This window comes from Antechinus flavipes, chromosome 3 (genome assembly GCF_016432865.1).
Source record: "Antechinus flavipes isolate AdamAnt ecotype Samford, QLD, Australia chromosome 3, AdamAnt_v2, whole genome shotgun sequence".
NCBI classification, from domain to species: Eukaryota; Metazoa; Chordata; class Mammalia; order Dasyuromorphia; family Dasyuridae; genus Antechinus; species Antechinus flavipes.
Window position 1 is genome coordinate 77,354,277 of NC_067400.1, and position 18,663 is coordinate 77,372,939.

At 35.3% G+C, this 18,663-nt stretch overlaps 1 protein-coding gene across 4 annotated transcripts in view; it reads left to right on the forward strand.

Moving 5' to 3' along the window:
* Nucleotides 1–18,663, forward strand: part of KLF7 (KLF transcription factor 7) — a 103,108-nt gene that overhangs the window by 48,082 nt on the left and 36,363 nt on the right. Inside the window, exon 3 of one of the 4 annotated variants that reach the window (XM_051983687.1) lies at nucleotides 10,257–11,094. The exons of the other annotated variants lie outside the window; for them this stretch is intronic. Coding sequence (XP_051839647.1) covers nucleotides 10,257–10,339 — 83 coding nt within the window. The 3' untranslated portion in view covers nucleotides 10,340–11,094. Of the gene's footprint in view, nucleotides 1–10,256; nucleotides 11,095–18,663 lie in introns of those variants that run through there. 4 annotated transcript variants of the gene reach the window in all.

The window sequence follows — 18,663 nt, forward strand, 5'->3', positions numbered from 1 at the left end:
TAGAGATACCTGAGTGATTTTTTTTTTTTCAAGATTGTAAAATGGTTGTAGGATGAGGCTCTATGTTAGGAAGCATTTCCTAAAATTAGGGTTTTCCTAAAGTATAACTGTGCTGCCACCAAAGATATTGAACATACCTTCCCTAGAGATATCTAAATGACTTCCCCCCCCCCAAGATTGTAAGAGGAATGTCTTTTGGATATAGGTTGGACCACTAGAAGGTTTCTGAGGTCATTTAGGGGGTTGCTGTTCACTGACAGTGAAGTACCTTTATAAATTTGGTGAAGTTAATTCTTTAGTGGGATTTAGGTAATCTACCCTTTCCACAGAAGAAAGCAGCAGTAATCTAGTTATGTAGCCCACTGTAGGCATTAGCCTGCCATCATTCTTGTGATCTCTTTGTGTATTTAGGCTTTTGTCATTAATTCATGTGTATGTGATTGTAGAACTTTGGATATTGTGTTTGGTTTGGTTTTATTTTGTTTATATATATATATTTTGGTAGGGGGCATCTTTCCATGAATTCACTGTTAAAAGAGACCTAGGGTTTACTAGTCCTAGTTCCTCCAGCAATTCTGATTTTTATCACTCACCAGCAGCAGGGGAGTTTCAGAGTTCATTAGATGTGATCATTCAGTAATTAATTGGCATTTCCTCTTTTGCATTGTTCTCTGGTTCTTGCTTTTCTGGGAGATGGTAAGATAGCTTTATAATGAGCTTGTTACTACAAAATTGCTAGCATGTGCCTGCATTGCAACGTGTGTGGTATGGAGGGGACTGTATGCTTCTTTAAGACCTCCTTGATATAGAAAACGTGAAGCCAGATCAGTCTTTTAAGCCAAACAGCATCATGGAGTTAAACTAATTTAGGGAGGTCTACCCAGAATCAGAGTGCATTTATTCCTGTAAAGAAAATGTTGAAATCTTCTAGTGAGTATATTTTCATGGATCTTGTAATCAGTACCGGTGGAGGTGATGATACAGTGATGAGTGATTTAGGCAATCATTTGTAGTCTTTGTGATTGAGATAGTCACAATTAAGACAGTATGAGGGTTAGGAACAAGATAAACTCTATGGCAAAATTGGGTGGTCAACTCAGAGGAAGTTGAAGTCAGTGAGTGTTGGTCATTTTTCTTGAGAGCATTTACTGGTTCATGGACATAATCTCAAGGAAATGGCTCTGGGATTTATAGAACCTATCCCAACCAAATGACCTTTTATTTGAAATTAGTCCCTTTCAGAGCTTTTAGAAAGGAAAGAACATGGCAAATTGTAAATAAGTTCTAAAGAATAAGATAAGGCACAATACAAGCAAAATACAACCATAATGTTTGACCTCTAAATCTTTATCACAGGAAGCTGGAAATTGGGATGAGCCACATCTGATATTGTTTCTTTGCCAGCAAAGGACTAAGACATATGCCCCTCTAAGTCAAAATCTTAATTTCCCATATGGCTCACGGTTGGTGTAAATCTTCTCGTGAGGCATACTTTTATAATGCCGTAGGCTCATCAGAATAGTGACCTTCATATATTGCAATTGAGTGGTTGTTTTAGTCACTAGATCTCAGGGTCTGACTTTGTTTCTGTTTAAACCAAACCTATCTCTGTTGATTCTTAATCTCTTTCTGTTCTGAGCTATCTCTTGTTCTTATAGCACCTTTATCCTTAAAAGTGGGTTTAATTTTTTTTAGACTTTAGAGTCAATGGTTTTTAAAATAATGAGGAGGCATGGAATTGTTAGCTAACTTGGCTTCCTAAGCTATCTTATCTTGCTTCTTCTTCAATTATTTGAAGAAGGCAGAAAGTTGGAGGAATAAGTTGGAAAAGGGTATAGGACACTTTCCATATATGAGCAGAATCTGTGATTATGGACCTAACTCCAGTAAAATCCAGTTGCTCTGAATATCAGTCCTGTCAGATCATGTCTTCAAGAAAACTTTGGAAAGTTAAGATCCTTTTCTCACCCATCAGTGATCTTAAACAAACAAATACATATTCCAGAGGTTCAGAATTTACTTACCTATCTTGATACTTTGAATCAGGAGCCACATCCCACAGTAGGAGACTGAAATAAGGAAGTTTTTCCTATAATGGCAATTCAGTCTAGTGCAAACTAAGGATTCTAGGTATTTACTGAGGCTAGAAATGCCTTTTGGAACATACACAACAAGATGGCAGGATTGCCCACACCCAGGTAAAATCTTGTCTGCTCAAATAAAGTTGTTCTCTCTCCCCACCCAAACACCTCCCACAATTTGTCCCCTGAAAAATAAAAACTGAGTGGGAGAAGGTGGCACAACTAGACTGGCCAATGAAAATAAATGATAGAGTGATCTCTAATTGATATGTATTTGATATATATTAATGGTCCTTTGAAGTTGTTTGTGGTCCTCAGTGATATTGATGGCTTTATTCTCTGAAGAAAAGAGAAAGTTATCACCTTGTGTCCTGGAGAAACAGTTTGCCTGTGAAAACTTCTTCAGGGGAAAAAAATCTTTAGAAGGAAAGATAGGTGTCTGAGAGCAAAGAGAGAGAATTAATTCAGACTAAATGGATGGGAATGCAAAGTATTTATTTGGATTTGGTGTGAATGGGGCACAGGGGGAACTGAAAAAAAGGTGGTAATTTATGTGGTGTAGATGAACCAAGAATAATGGAGGAAGTGTGAACGATGGAATTAAATTAAATCCAAACATAGAAGGGGAAAAAAGAGTAAAACTTGGAGGGGAGAGGGAAAAAGGGGGCTTCTGGAGAGAGAAAAAAAATCTGCTGATATAAGTGAGAAATACAGGGAGAGTTGCTGACCAAATGTTTGGAGGAGGTTAAAAAAGCTGAGCAGGATAGATGGGTTCTGGTTGGGTGGAGGTTTAATCCAGCCACTCTAACCCAGGGCTGCCATAAATTCAATATTGACAATTCCAGTCTCTACCTCCCTTGAAAGTATAGGTAGAGAGGGCCATCCCTGAAGAGGAGAGGTTGGGGGATGGTAAAAAAAAGTTTATGATTGGTTGCTAGAAGTACATAGAAGTATGGCAAATACTTTGAGTCTTGAGAACCAGGAAGTAGTTGGAATAAATAAAGACATGTGAGGCTTTCCCTGGCCTCTGTACAAACAAAGGGTTCCAGTAAATTGCCAATATTGCTGATTTGCTTACCTTGGAGATTTAAGAGCTATTTGTTTTCATCTCCATAAAGATCGTGTTCAGTACCTTGGCAGGAATGTCTCTGTGTGGCAAGCTACTTCTAGGTTGATTCCTTCAAACTCTCTGTCCTGGAGGGACCAGACAATAAAACTAAAAGATTTTTAAAGGTAGGAAGATGTCCAAACTAATGGTCTGGTCATTAATACTAGTTGCCCATGGAAGATGGGAAAGGGAAGAGGTGAAGGAGCCAGGTCAGAAATGCAACAGTAGAGGTAAAATAATAAGTTCTCGGTAAAATAAAGTCCATAAAATGGAGGCATGATGTATTTCCTTGTCTCCAACATAAAACATACATGCATACATAAGTACACACATACAACCTTTAAAACTCTAATGCTTGTATATCCTAGGAGCTGTTCTTTCTGTTCTCCTTTCATTACAGTTTTGTTAAGGGGGTGTGAAACAAGCATTACTTCTAGTTATAGTTTCACTAAAATTATTTTTGCTTATTTCCAGTATCCTATCTCACCTCGAAGTGATGTTTTAGAATGTCGTTTTCCCCTCACTGAAAATGAAAGGCAAATTTGCTTTTTCTCAAAAGCTTCATTAAATTAGGAAGAAAAAATTATTAAAATCAGTATTTTATATATTATCAGTTTAAACATAATTTGACAATTCATATTAATGTAGGAGCAATGTATATATGATATAGACTAATTAAGAGTTCAAGAGATCCTGGGAAGGTCCTTTCATTCCATCTCCCACCTCTAAAACCTAAGCTCTCATCAGTAGATGGATGCATTTTACTTGAATTTATGTATTGAAGGAAAACATTTTAAAACATGGAAACCATAGCAATTGGACCATAAACAATAACAGGAAAATAGTTTTTTTAGTCACAGGCCTTTAAAGATGATAGGATTATAGATTTAAAACTAGAAGAAATCTCAGAGGCCATCCAGTCTAAATTCTTTTTTTAAACATGAGAAATTTGACGTACATGGAATTTGTGATTTGCCCAGGCTCACATGGGTAATAGGCATCAGAGGTGGGCTTTGAAGCCAGAGCTTGAAGTTTTTTATAGCTATGTCTATACATTCCACAATATACAGCGGCAGCATGGAAAATGGAAATCTGCCAATTATTCTAAAACCTAATCTTGGTAAATCATTTCAACCTCTTCCCAAATTAAGCTTTTTTTAATAGGATACCTTAACAAAAAACTTAAATTAACTTTAATAACTTCAAGACAAATCCAGAGGCCACAAGTTCTCTATAAAAATTAAAGACATTTGAGATAATAAGAAGTATATTTATCATATTATTAGGGGTAATTATTTTGTCATTTTATTGGCCTTTACCTCTTTGCTTCAATTAAGTTTACTTAGAACTAACCATTTGCCTTTTTATAGACCAGTTCTGTGGCTACCAGTCTAGCTAATGTGGGCCAAGACCATTTGAGGAATGAGGCTTGTTCCAGATCAGATCACAGTATCTAATACGGATTAGGGCTCTTGAGCTCATGTAGAAACCAAAAACAGAATCTTTGGGTAATTCTCTTTGCTACATACTTCAGTGTGGAACACTGCTAATAAAGGGATGCTAATAATCTAGAAAGAGAGAAATGTTAAGTAGATTTTTTTTTCCCCCTTAGCTAAGTGGTAAGAGAATTTGAGTTTGTAGTTTAAAGCCAAAGGGAGTAAATGGTAGCCACTTTATTTGTATTCCAAAAGAAGTATTGGGAAAGGTCTTAAAAATCCCCAGTTGTCAAAAGCAGTAATTAATTTAAGGAGATTACAGAAATATCATATTCTCTTTTCCTGTCTCTACCTTTTGGGTTGTTGCTGTTTCTGCTAAGAATTATCTTGAATTTATATAGGGGATTTCCTGTAAAATCCCCAAGCAATTTTACATTAAAAATGACATCATTTTTCTATATTCTGTTCCTAAAAATAAATAACCACTTTTGTCTGTAGCCAAAGCTTAGAAAACTGAGGCCCAGTCCGAGAAGTTAAATTTTGATCCAGGATTTGGGAAATTTGTGGCAGTTTAGCTTGAATTCAGTTCTCCTGACTATAGAACATCTCATTTCTTATTTACTCAGTGGGTTTGGTCTTTTCTAGGTAGGAAAGATGAAAGAAGGAAAGGAAAGTATGGATCAAGGAAGAGACAGTCTATGAAAGTGAGAGAGTAAATGGTTATAAATCTTTGCAGTTGGATGTAAGAGACAGTATAGATGAAAATGTGTGAGCTGGTGATAGAAAATACCTGATGGAGTAATAGAATGCACCTCAGCTAGAAGAAGGACTTGTGATGAAATGCTCCATTTCTCCTGTAGAACTGGGTGGTGTCTGATGTTATGCTTGTCTTTCAAAATGATGCCATGGGTGATAATACCCTTATTTATAGTTATGGTGGATTTATTTCAGTATCAGAAAAATCAATCACCAGGGGAAAAATGAAATACTTCAATATGATATGTCTGGCGAATATCTGGCACTTCAACTTCCTGGACTACAGAAAGGGAACAATTGAGTGTATACAATGGATAAATTTAAGATGTTAAGGAACATTTAATATGCTAACACAAGGCTGAGCTGTTAATGAGGTTCATTAATTAAGTTTATCCATGTGGTAAGAGAAACTCATTAAAACCTGATTACAGAAGAAAAAGTTGAATAAAGTTAAATAGTCAATCCAAAAAAGCCCCATAAAAGTTTAATAGTAAGATTCTAAGATTTGATCTCAGTATGTTATTTAAAGACATAGAAGCAAGGATATGGATTAAAGTGCCTCACTGAATTAGATGACATGATTTTTCAAGTTAGAGTCATTTTTCGTTAGCAAGCATGTTGAAAAAACTGAACCACATGATATTGGACAGACTAACATAAATGGTACACATAGACAAAAGAGAACTTTTTTTTTTAGCATTGTAACATCTACTAGATATTGGCATTAGGGTAAACTCACTCCGGAAGTATTATGCATAATTGGTAGTCATAAAGTTAATAAATATATATTATGAAAGGGATGGAGGAGAAAGGAAAAAAAATATGGTTAATGGGTAATGAGTAATCACCAATTAAGATCTATCAAGAGTTTATTATAATAAACTGAATAGCACTGAATAATAAACTGAATTAGCACTGAATAGTTCCTGTCCTCAAAGACCTTATATTTTAATGTAAAGAAGATTAAATAGGTCCAAGCTGGGTATTTAATAATGCTATTAAAGTTGAAATCTGATCTCAAAATAGGATCTAGCTTAACGATGTGGGGTTCCTGAAGGGCAGTGAAAAATGATAGAAGGCAGGGTGAAAGCTTCTTCATGTACAAAAGATTAAAAAGATTAGGTTGGCTTTATTTGAAATAGAGAAGAGAGAGATTCTCTGAAAGAGAGTTTCAAGTCAAAGAATGGTATCAGAAGGCAGCCTTATTCTTTAACAAGACAACAATAGTACATTATATAAAAACTATTCATTGCAGTGTGGCAATCATTATGATAATAATGTTTACCCTATACATTTTGCTTGGGATGTTTTCTGAGGATAGGAGGAAAGTAAAATGAGTTATAGTTTGGAAAGAGAAGGAAGGGGGTAATGGGTTCAAATTATTGCAGGTAGACATCAGTATTATTCCCATAGCTCCTGAAGTTGAAATAATAATAAAAAGAGGAATGATTTTATTTGGCTAAAGCAGATGAAGCTTGAGCATGTCCTAAATGATAAAAGAAAATCTTTGTCACTTTAAAATTTTGATGTGACTCACCATCTTAAAAGTTAATAAATACAAAAAGATATGTGTAAAATATTCTGAAACACCTCAAAGAATCTTTAGTATAGTCTAAAAAAAAATACTTAGGTAATTCAATTAATGAAACCGTTGGGGACAAAGTTGGCCTTCTTTAATAGTCTTTATAAATTAAGCATTCCAGTTGAAATGCTAGTGTACAAAACTAAAAGCAACCAAAATAATTGTTTATTTCTTCAAATGTAAAATGAGGAGACATGACTAAATGACCTCTAAGATCCCTTCTTCCCTCAGCTCTTATAAAAGTCTGTGCCTATGATTCCACCTCCCCATTTCTATAGGCATGTGCACAGCCTAAGTTAAATAGGCCAAATCCTTGGCAAAATTGTTGAATCTAAAAAATTTATCTTCCTAGTTCTAGCTTCCTCCTTCTGTATCCATTTTTCACTCCTGTCACAACTTTTCTTCATCTACTTCTTGTCTTTTCCCTCTATTAAAACTGAAAGGACATAGTATTGGCCATTTATAGGATTTTAGATTAGAACTAGAGGAGACTTTAAAGGTCATCTAATTGTATCCCATCCTTTCACACAAGTAGGAAAGTTAGTATGATGCAGAACCACTGCCCCATATACTTTCTGAATATTTACATGTTGGTGTCACTGTAACTTTAATTGAATATTTGTATTTCAATATTAGACTATGAAAAGGATTTGTTGTGGTTTAAGAGAATTTCTACAATTACCAAACAGGTCAGGAAAGGTGTGATTTGGGGTAGAAAAGCATGTGCTTCTCTCTCTCTCCCTTTCTCTCTCTCTCTCTCTCCTCTCTCTCTCTCTCTCTCTCTCTCTCTCTCTCTCTCTCGTTCTCTGTCTCTTTGTCTCCTATCTCTCCCTTCTTCTTTTCTCCCCACCCAAGATATAATTGAGGATCAAATGAAATATTTGTAAAGCATTTAACATAGTGACTGACATATAGTAGGCACTTAATAAATGCCCTATTCTATTATTCTTTTAGCATATCCCTTTTCCCCCCCACTCTTCTGTGTCCTCATTTTCTTTCTACCCATTTACCCCCTTTCCCTCTCTAAACAAAGGTCAGAGAGGAAGCTGACCCCCTCCCTCTCTTTGCAGTCTCAAAATTCCAAGACTTTTTTTTTGCTTTGTAACACATTTGATACTATTTTAACAAACATTTTTATACTTTTATATAGTAATGACCCCTTTTTGATGTCCTGAAATACATCCATTGCCTTCTGTATCATTTCTATTCTAATAATGATATTTCTATAAAGCCTTTCCATTGTAATACATTTTCTTGATTAATCTCATAATTTACATTCCATATTTAAAATACGGAAGGTGTTAAAATAATGGCAGCACAGCATATCTGAAAAGTCTTAGTCCAAATTGTTTAAGTTTTAGTAACTTAAAATTAATTTAAGACTTTGGGGATATGCTAATTTTTTTTCACAAACAACATAGTTTTTAGAGGCTTAAATATATCTAAATAATAAAAGCCGCAATTGTTTACTAGACCAAATAAAGAGAATAATAGATACCAGTCTGTTTTCCATAAGGGAAAACAAAAAGACCTATTACCATCTGTGAGAGACATTTTTCTTCAGGGTTTAATTTTGCCCAGTTATGTGTGTTATTGTTTAACTTTTGCCTCTGAAACATCTAGCCTATGTTGCTTTTCAGACATAGGATATTTTACTCAAAAGCTCAATGGATTGTTCCTATATAGAAACTAATATTAAGTGAGAGCTGTTCCCCAGACCTCAGGAGTCTAATGCATAGATTATCATATAAAATGTGCAATTGAATTTGTTCAGAAAAATATTATACAGGTTGGCTTCCCTGTGTGGAATAGGGGGAATGTCTCTCTATGTAGCATAGGAAGAAGAAACCCTGAGTTTAGGCAGAAGAACTGGCTTTGAATCCCACATGACATTTCTTAATTTCTTAATTGTGGATCAAGACACTCAATCACTCTTACCCTCAGTTATTTTTTTAAATTTATTTTTAATTAATTAATTTTTGCTGAAGCAATTGGGGTTAAGTGACTTGCACAGGGTCACACAGCTAGGAGGTGTTAAGTGTCTGAGGCCAGATTTGAACTCAGGTTCTCCTGACTTTTGGGGCTGGTGCTCTAACCACTATGCTACCCAGCTGCTCCTTACCCTCAGTTTTTTTAAAAATCTGGAAAGCAAAGAGAGAAGGATTATATTCCCAATCTCATGGATAGTTGTAGAAATAGTGCTTTGTAAATGGTAAAATGCTACAAAAATATGAACTATATAATACAAACTGACTTGTCGATCTGAAATCACAGTATTTCCCATGGAAATATGCTGAATATTTTAGAATATCTATAATTTGTTTACTCTTATGTCACAATTGTTGCCAAGTTATGCATTTATGAGTTTTTTGTATTCATTCTCTTTACATCTCCCAACATAATGCCACCCCAGTGAATTAATTACTTTAGTGATAGAGATCTAACCTGGTGGTCTTTTGCAACTGAATATAACAGAATTTGGTGTCTACTCTTCTCAAGGTTTTACCTGTGCCAAGGAAACAATGAGTTCTCAGTGCATTGAGCTTTTGAACTGCTGAATCTTGTACTTATGTTTAAATAAATACATAGAACCAAAACGTAACTAGGTTTCCTTTCTGCATAGAAATAATAAAATATTATGTAGTTTTGTAGAGAACTTCAGATGGAAATTTCAGAAAATCATTGTGTACAAATTCAAGGGCATAGAGCTTTCAATTTAAATATAGGATGTGTTTAAAATGGCAGGATATGTTTTTAATATCCTTTTCCTTGACCAGATATAAATACAAACATTCAAGGAAGATGCCACAGGCTATTTAGACATTTACACAGCACATGATTGGCTGTTGTCTATGTATGCTGGGGAGGGGTAAAGTTTTTTTTTTTTTTTTAAAGGTATCTGAAGGCTTACAACTAAACTGAATTTGAAACTAAATACTGCCATTATGGAAGACTTTTTTTTCTTTTTCTTTCTTCTTCTTTTTTTTTTTTAGTTCTTCCAATCTCTCTGGGGACAAAATAATGGCAGCTTGAAGCAGTAGAGAAACAGTAATTAGGGCAAATAGTAATGCTGTGTATGATTGAGGAAAATGTGAAGAAGGGAGGGAGAAAATGCAACAGACAGACTTCTACAGCTTGTTACTAGGAAACCACATCAGCATTAAATACAGTGTGCTAATTGGCTATCCTGTTACTGCCTGGGTACCAGCCTGGGCCTGCTACACCACAGCTGTTTCTGCTCTTTCTGGTTGCTAGGTAACTGCATCATTTTTTTTTCCTCTTTTGTATTCTAGAGGCTAATTGGCTACTTCTGCTACTGGTGTTGCTGCTGGGTACCAGTCTGGGCCTGCTGCTCTGCTGTTCTCCTGTCTCCTGAGGGATTTAGTTGGGGGGAGGAAAGGAAAGGAGAAGGGAAGATATGCAGGCGATTAATGGAGCATAAGTGCAAATTCTACACAGTGTCTGGCACCTGCGTCCCCTAGACTCATTCTCTCTGTTAAATCCTCCAGCTTAGAATGCATGTTAGAATCCTGAAGTTGCTCTCTTCTTTAATTAGTCTTACGGAGGTACTCTAAAAGAAAGGAGGATTTTGAAAATATAAATTGTGATTCTCACCTATTTAAGGAGTTAATCTGTTATTATGCCTTTTGTTCACATTTGACACAAATACTAACAAAATAAACATATATAGAAAAATTGTTAATGCCCTTGCAAGGAGGATTTACTTTCAATGCTTTAAGACAGTATGGTCTATTTATTTATTTAAAACAAAACAAGACAAAACAAAAAACACCCAGTTGCCTTCTTAGAATCAACAGCAAAAACTGTTCCTTTTGTTAGTGCAAGACCACAGATAACAAATAAAAGAAACCACAAATAGATTATGTTTGTGTGTATCACATGACTGCTAACTCAAAATGAGGAAGAAAATGGAAAAATCTTGTTTCTTACAATCATTTATAAGAATTAGCTTATTATTGGTTAAATTATCTTCTCTGTTGGCTGAACATATATTCTGTGTTCTTTTTAGGTTGATGAATGTCTGTCCATGTAACATGTGTTATTCAAAATTAATATAATATATAACATGTGTTATCACAATTATATAATAAAATTTATGGGTTTTAAACATTCTGTCAGATGTCATAAATAGGAATGACTATGAAATTGATTTTACTTTCAAAAAGAAAAACCATGAAGAAAAGAATTAGGATCTTATGTTAAATAAGATTTTCCATTTTTCCATAGGTATAGTCAATCTTTTAAAGAAGTGGTAGAGCATGGGGCAGTGGAAGTTTCTCTAAAAGAATGGAAAATTAGGGAAGGTTTAGAATAGTTTCACTTTAAAAGGCTGAGAAACTGTGCCTAACTTGGCTCCCTCAGAGAGCCAAGAGAGAGTTCTCTATAGAGAAGTCTGAGGTTATTGTGTTGAATGTACATAAGGGCAGTAAGTCAGTCCCTGGAAAGGTGACTTATTATTTAAGCTCTCACTGAGAGTGCCATTTTCTCACACACTGCTTCCATATTTGAGGCCTATCATAACACAAGCAGTAAAAGCTCTGTCTCAAGGATCTAGTCCTTTAATTGAAGAAAAAGATTTGGCCAGCTCTCTAGCAGCATGGTTTGGTGGAAAGAATACTAGATTTGGAATCACCTCTGTTACTTTCTAGCTATTACTTGATTGTTTAGAGCTTCATTTTCTTCATCTATAAAATAGAAAAATAATATTTGCAGATCCCAATTCACAAGGCTGTTACAAAGCTTTAGTAGATAATGTGAGTAAAAAAGTTCTTTTTACTGATCAAGCTCAATATTATTGTAACTGTTTTTCCCACCAAGTACAATTAAAAGGGGGAAATATAAAGACCCCCCCATCTTAAAAGGGTGGGCCATGTTCAGTTCCAGTTCTTCAAGGAAATGAAACTCTAGCAATTTGGCTGTAAGATTTAGGAAAATGAATTATCTAATGGTTCCTGTCATTTAGACAGTGAAATTCAGCCTCAGAAGTGAACATATCCTTGTTTCTGTATTGGTTAAAGGAATCAGTGATTTTTTTTTTTTAGTTTTTTAATTTTTAAAAAATTTGGATATCTCCCACACTTGACAAATGTTGCTTGTTCTTCTTTCTTTTCCCCTTAATCAAATTGATATCATAGATATAGTGCTAGGAGAGACTTTAGTCTCTCATTTTACTGATGAAGAAGCTAAGGCTCAAGGAGTTTTCAAAACTTGGTCAAGAGCTCATAACTACTAAGTATTAGAGATGGGATTGGAATCCATGTCATCCTAATTCAGTCAGTTGTCAAAATGACAACTTTCTTTTTGGGTTAGAGATACTTTCCAAGGTCCATGGATTCATGGAATGGTAAAGCTGGATGGGTCCCTTGACATTCGTTAGTTTACCTCCCTCATTGTGCAAATGAAAAATCTATGGTCCAGGGAGAGTAAATATATTATTGAAATAGGAAAAAAAAGATATCTAGTGTCTTGATTTTGCAGTCAGTAGAAATTGTTCTGTGGCCCGTGTGATCATGTTTGAATGTCTTTTAAGAGATACTAGATTGTTAGTTAAAGTAAGAGTTAAGTAAAAGTTAATAATTTTGGGGTATTATGTTAGACACAGAGGCAGGCTCCCAGGACAGGCATTCCTGTTGCCTGAAGTAGCAATGGTTAGAAATCTCTGCTATAAATAAACCTTTGTACATACCGCTTTCCTTTATTGTTATTCTTGGAGGGCAGCTTTTATGTATTTATTTTTCATCCTTTTGATCTATAAAGTTCTGGGGGGGGGGCGGAGTGGAGGAAAGAAAGAGAGAGAAAGAGAGAGAGAGAGAGAGAGAGAGAGAGAGAGAGAGAGAGAGAGAGAGAGAGAGAGAGAGAGAGAGAGAGAAAGAGTGTGTGTGTGGGGGGGGAGGGTATGGGTGTGTGTTCTGGGTGTGTGTTCTTTGGGACTTTGAAGAAGTACCATTTAACACCAAGAGAAACACATGCTTCATTTACCTCTTGGTTATCTTTGGATTGGAAATCTGTAATATGTTATTTTCAAATGAGAGAGACCCTCAGATAGGTCAGGAATTGTTGTTTTTTAAGATTGGTGAATGAAGATGGCAGGGGAAGAAGAGCTTGGAAATACTAATTATCTACTCAGTGCTAAGTTTTGGCCTCACCTAGCACCTTAAAAGTAGGAAAACTGAATCCATGGTCTTGAGTCTTTCTGTAAGGATAAGATTTTTTTTCTTCTTAGCTAAAAAAAAAAAAAAAAAAAAAAAAAAAAAAAAAAAATCAGACACTGTCATAGACATGGAAAATGCAAAGTCAAAATTGAAAAAATCTCTGGCCTCAAAGGAGATAAGATGTATTGTTGTGTATAAATATATATAAAATGATTCAAGGCAGTTTTCAGGTGAAGGAATTAGCCACTGTGTAAACATAAGGTAGCATGTATGCTGAGTCTTGAAGGAGAGCAGGACATCTCAGGAGTCAAGATGAGAGAATGAGAGACAACCAATGCAAAGAGATGGAGATAAGATATCTAGTCTGACTAGAGTATTGACCAAATGAAGGCCAGAAGGTTAGGTTGGGGCCAGGTTGTGACCCAATGAGAATTTCTATTTAATTCTATAAGAAATAAGAATATTGAAAATTCTTCCCATATTCAGCATTTTTCTCCTTCAGAACTCAAAGTACTTCACACATCCTGCAGTAGTTTTCTTATGGCATTTGTGTGAGCCAAATAAAAGATACAACAAAGTGAGTTATATCCTGATGAAATTGAGATTGAGTACTTTTCCTTGCCTCCGTGTTCTTTAAGGCCCCTTCTGGCTCTAGATAAAAATCTTGTGACCATAAAGTAATGCAAGAGGAAAATCAGAACTAGGAACCCAGACGTCATGGGACATCTACCCTTAATCCAGAATGGTAAACCTCTTGTCTTTGGATTACCTCCTGTGCTATGTACACATTAGGAACCTGATAATGGACATTCTCTTCCTACCAAGAATCCATTGTAGTTAGATATTGGTCATTTTCTTCTACTTAATGTGAATAGGAGGCAACAGAGTCAAGAGTTCCATCTCTGGACGCAAAGGTCAATAATGCATTGTTATAAGTGTATGTCACATTGCCTTTAGTATTGAGAGAGAATTCTGCTGACATTATTTCTTGCATACATTCTATTTTGATCAGGTTACTTCTTGGACCTCTGTGACTTTGCTGTTTTCATCCTATCCTGCCCATCTCCAATTTGTCAGTTTCCCACATTTTTTGAATTAGTGTCTAATACAACCCCCTCATTCCAAAGTAATTTTTCATCCCCTATGAAGCCATCCCTCATTCTGTCATTTTGTGAAATTATCCTTCTCCTTCCTTAAATTTCATATAACACTTTTCTTTGCATTTATCATTGTACCATAATATTTATGTTCCCATTCCTCTGTTTCTACCTCTATTGCAGTGTAAACTCATAGAAAGTAGGGTCTCTCATTTCATTTTTACATTTCTAATGTTGTCCCTTAAATAGACATTTAATAAATGCTTGTTCATTCTTGGGGATATATATATATTTTATACACACACACACACACACACACACACACATACAACTTGCAGAGACTAATAGTTATGAACTACAGTTGATAGCATATTTGTATTGGCACTTATTCCTAGTATCTTAATTTTTAGAATAATGTTATGGGTAGCCATTTTTATCCCACAGACCTAGTGCTGAAAGATACCTTTAGATACACTTAGAAAAAATGAATTTAAGAGAGGATAAAATGGCATTTGACCATTGTGATTGGCTGAGTAATTCCAATGCATACCCTAAGAATGGCTGAATACATCCATGCTTTTGTGAATTTTTTGAATACATCTTACAGTCTGATTTGGTAACCTAGATTTAAAAAAATATTCATTATTTAAACAAGCATTTATTAAGCATCTGCAATATGCTGAGAACAGCCTAAGACATCAGGATACTGTGCTTGATGTTCAGTGCTAACTTCCTCTCTGTTAAACCTAACTTAATAGAAATTAAATATGGTTTCAGTTATTTTGTTTCAGAGGAAAATGCTAAATATGTATATTGTCATGTATACATATTTCCAGGTTACTCAGAGTTAATGCCTAAATGACCATCATGATAAAAAATTCTAAATTGCTAGGAAAATAGCCAAATAATGCCAGTTCTTCTGGTTAATCTACTTGTTTTCAAATTCCTAGAGTTTCATTTTTAAAAGTTTACCTTGAAAAAAAATGGGATCCTTGTTGGTTCTTGAGGTAATGTGCCAATATTTTATAGCATTCTTAGAGATGGGTACATTGTGGTGGAATAGATAGTAGGTATAGCACTATAAGTTAGAATTAGGATTTGGATTCAAGTCAGAGGGTTTGGTTTGAAGCAGCCTTTATCAAGTAACTTAATTTCTTTAGAACTCAGTTTCTTCATCTACACCCCCACTTCTTAAATCATGGGACCCTCTGTGGGATCTCATAACTGAAAGTGTGGGGTAAAATTATGATTAATTATCAGCAGGTGTTTGATTTATATACCCATATGCCTGCGGATATGTAAAAATTTCTTGGGCAAAAAGGAGTTATGAGTGGGAAAAATGTAAGAAGTTCTGATCTATACAGAAATTTGGAGCATTAAGACTTCTGAGAAATGTAGCTAGAAATTATAATTTGAATAATTACCTTATTGGAGTTTTTACTATGACATAAGAAAATATGAAAATACAGCTGAACATGTACTGGGAAATAAAATTGTTTTTAAGAAAATAAATCCTGAAATATTAGTATTGCCATAGGTAAGAGAGAATGATCTATATTGGGAATTTCTACCCTAGCTCTATATTCCAAATTTTAGTAGGTGAATGTGGCAGTTTTTTTTAGTATTTTCAATTATCTTAATATAAAAATGAAGATAATATTTTCTCCATCCCTTCCCAACCTTGTGTGAAGATCTTAATGGATGAATTTTTTCGGGAAAGGGCTTATAAATATAGGTGATATTGCTATCAACTTGTTAATGGATCAGAAAAAAATCTGAGCAGATCATGTGGCTATTTTGAAAGATAAGGAAATAAGAACAGCAAAGTGTATTTTGCATTTATACAAGCCAAGAACCTATCTTGCCAAATGGCACTCTCTCCATGGGTATCCCAGTGGTGGTAGTTCCCATTGTTTTCGACAGATCTGTAGATTTAGAAGGTTGCAGTGCTGCAAAACATGTTATTTGGAGTCATTCTGTACTGCCAGGTAAGTGAGGAGAAGTAGACCACATGACCCATGACAGCTTTATAGTCTTAAGGGTCAGATTCCAGGATTTTCATTGTTTCAGTGTGTATGACTCTGCTCTTGCAACCTATCTTTATTCTTGGTGTATTCTAGCTGTGAAAAAAATAACCCTAATTAAAGAATGATCTGGCTGCATTCTTCAACCTTGAACTTAGCTTTTTTCTACTTGCAGAAATTTTGACAAAAGTGAATAAGCATTCAGAAGGCTGTGTCACACACCTGTGTGAGGTTTAAATTTTTTTTTCCTGCTTTACTCCCACTACATTCAGCCCAATCTTGAAGTCTTATATGGTTTTCTTGTATAATGAGCATAGGAGGATCCGGAAATAATCCTCTCAGCTGAGAAAAGCCTTTTATAAAGTCATTCCCACTACTGTCATTAAATGAGCTAGCAAGACCATGGGCAGCTTGTGAGCTCAATTACTAAGAGATTTTAAAAAATATTATTTCATCCATTGTAGGGTGAATAAAGCTATAATTAAAATGAACAGTTAGGGCAGCTTTTGCTCTATTGAGGCGTTAAATCTTTATGTAAACACAATCCTTGTCTGCAAACATGGTGCTTTACAGTTGGGTGATTTAGGAAGCCAAACCAGTTAAGTTTTGAGGTCTCTGGGTCAAGGATCTCTTTTGACACGGCTTGAAAGGTCACCTGCTCATTTGCTTTTGCGTTAATGCTACCCGGAGAACTGGAAGCAGGCATGATTCTTGGCAGCACAATGAGGCCCTGTCTGACATTTGGCAGATAACGGTTTATGATGGAGAGGGAAGGAATCTGCAAACAAAGCCAGACTCAGTTACAGCAGCAAATCGGGAGTACTTCAGAAAAATCTCTGGAGCACTTGCAACAAAATTGCTTGAATGTTGAGAAAACAGCCGTTATAAAATATAAATGTGTTTTTTATTACACTGGGCCTATACTATATAATTTTATACACACTCATATATATGATTTACTGCCTTAGTGTGATATCAAATAGAATCTAGCTAATTTACCCAAATTGATAGGGAGGCCCACTGAAGATTATCCAATTGTGTAGAGCAGTAACTGGGGGAAAATGATTAAAAAAATTTTTTTAAGACGGCTGCTACATCAGAAGCATTCTTTGTTCATTTATTTTGATAAGCTTAGTTTAGTTTTAATTATTCATGATAACGCCTCCCATTTAACTAGGCAAATGGTCTGTGTGAGTGTGTGCTGTAAAGCAGAAGAATTAAAGTTGCTGCATATTGGCTAGTTTTTTCATACACTCTGTGATGATTTCAAATTCAAAAGGTGAGAAGTGTTGATTTCCCTTAGCACCTGTCACCACTGACTGAGGTGTGTGGGCAGGTGCTTTTAAAGATGAATCCTACATCTCCTAGGCAGGAATCGGGAAAGGGCATTTAAGAATACCAGTGTTTTCTTAGGGAGGAGAGAAGCAAAGACCAACAAAGAGAAAAAAAAGACCTTTTCATCTGGCCCATGTCCTTGTCTTGAATCAGCTTCCAACAATTATTATTAACAACTTTCTAAAGTGCCTTTTGCCTCAATTTTATGCTTAGTTAAATATTCTGGAATTTTAAGAAAGGAAAATATTTGGGGAGCTTTCAGGAGGAAAGACATGTTGGGACAAACTTATTCTGCTGTTGATTATTCCTTAAGCATACAAAGTTTCATGGTTCATGGCTTTTGCAAGCAAATTTTATATTTAGAAGTTATTAAGATGCTGAAAAAAACTTGATAGTATATTTATGTAGATTCATTCCTTCTAGAGTGAAGACAATAATCATCTACATCATGTATCAAAGTGTTCTGTATTCCTTAAAGCATTGGGTAAAATGGTAGTTGCTAATACTATTTGTATGGTGCTTTACAGTTTTCTCTTTATCATCAGTCATCTCATTCCAACATGTCAGAACTGATAGGAAGAAAGTATTAGAGAATACTAGATTTGGAACAAGAGGACTGGCTCTCCTACTTAATACCTGTATGAACATGGGCAAATCACTTAACCTCAACCTAATTTTCCCCATTGGCAAAAAATGAGAAAGGAGCAGTGAGTCTTTAAAAACCCTTCCATTTCTAAAATCTGTGATCCCCACTTCACCAATGAAGTGACCAAAGCCCAGTGCCCAGAGTCATAATGACAGAGGCATTCTTTCAATAGACCTTTTGATTTTCAGGCTAGTCTATGTTATTGTTGTTCAGTTGTTTCAATTGTGTTTGACTCTTTGTGACTTGCTTGGAAAAGATACTGGAGTGGTTTATTATTTCCTTCTCTGGCTAATTTTACAGATGAGGAAATTGAGGTACACTTGGTTAAGTGACTTGCCCAGGGTCACACCACTAGTAAGAGCTGAGGCCATATTTGAACCCATAAAAATGAATCTTCCTGATTCCAAGACCAGTATTTGGTTCAT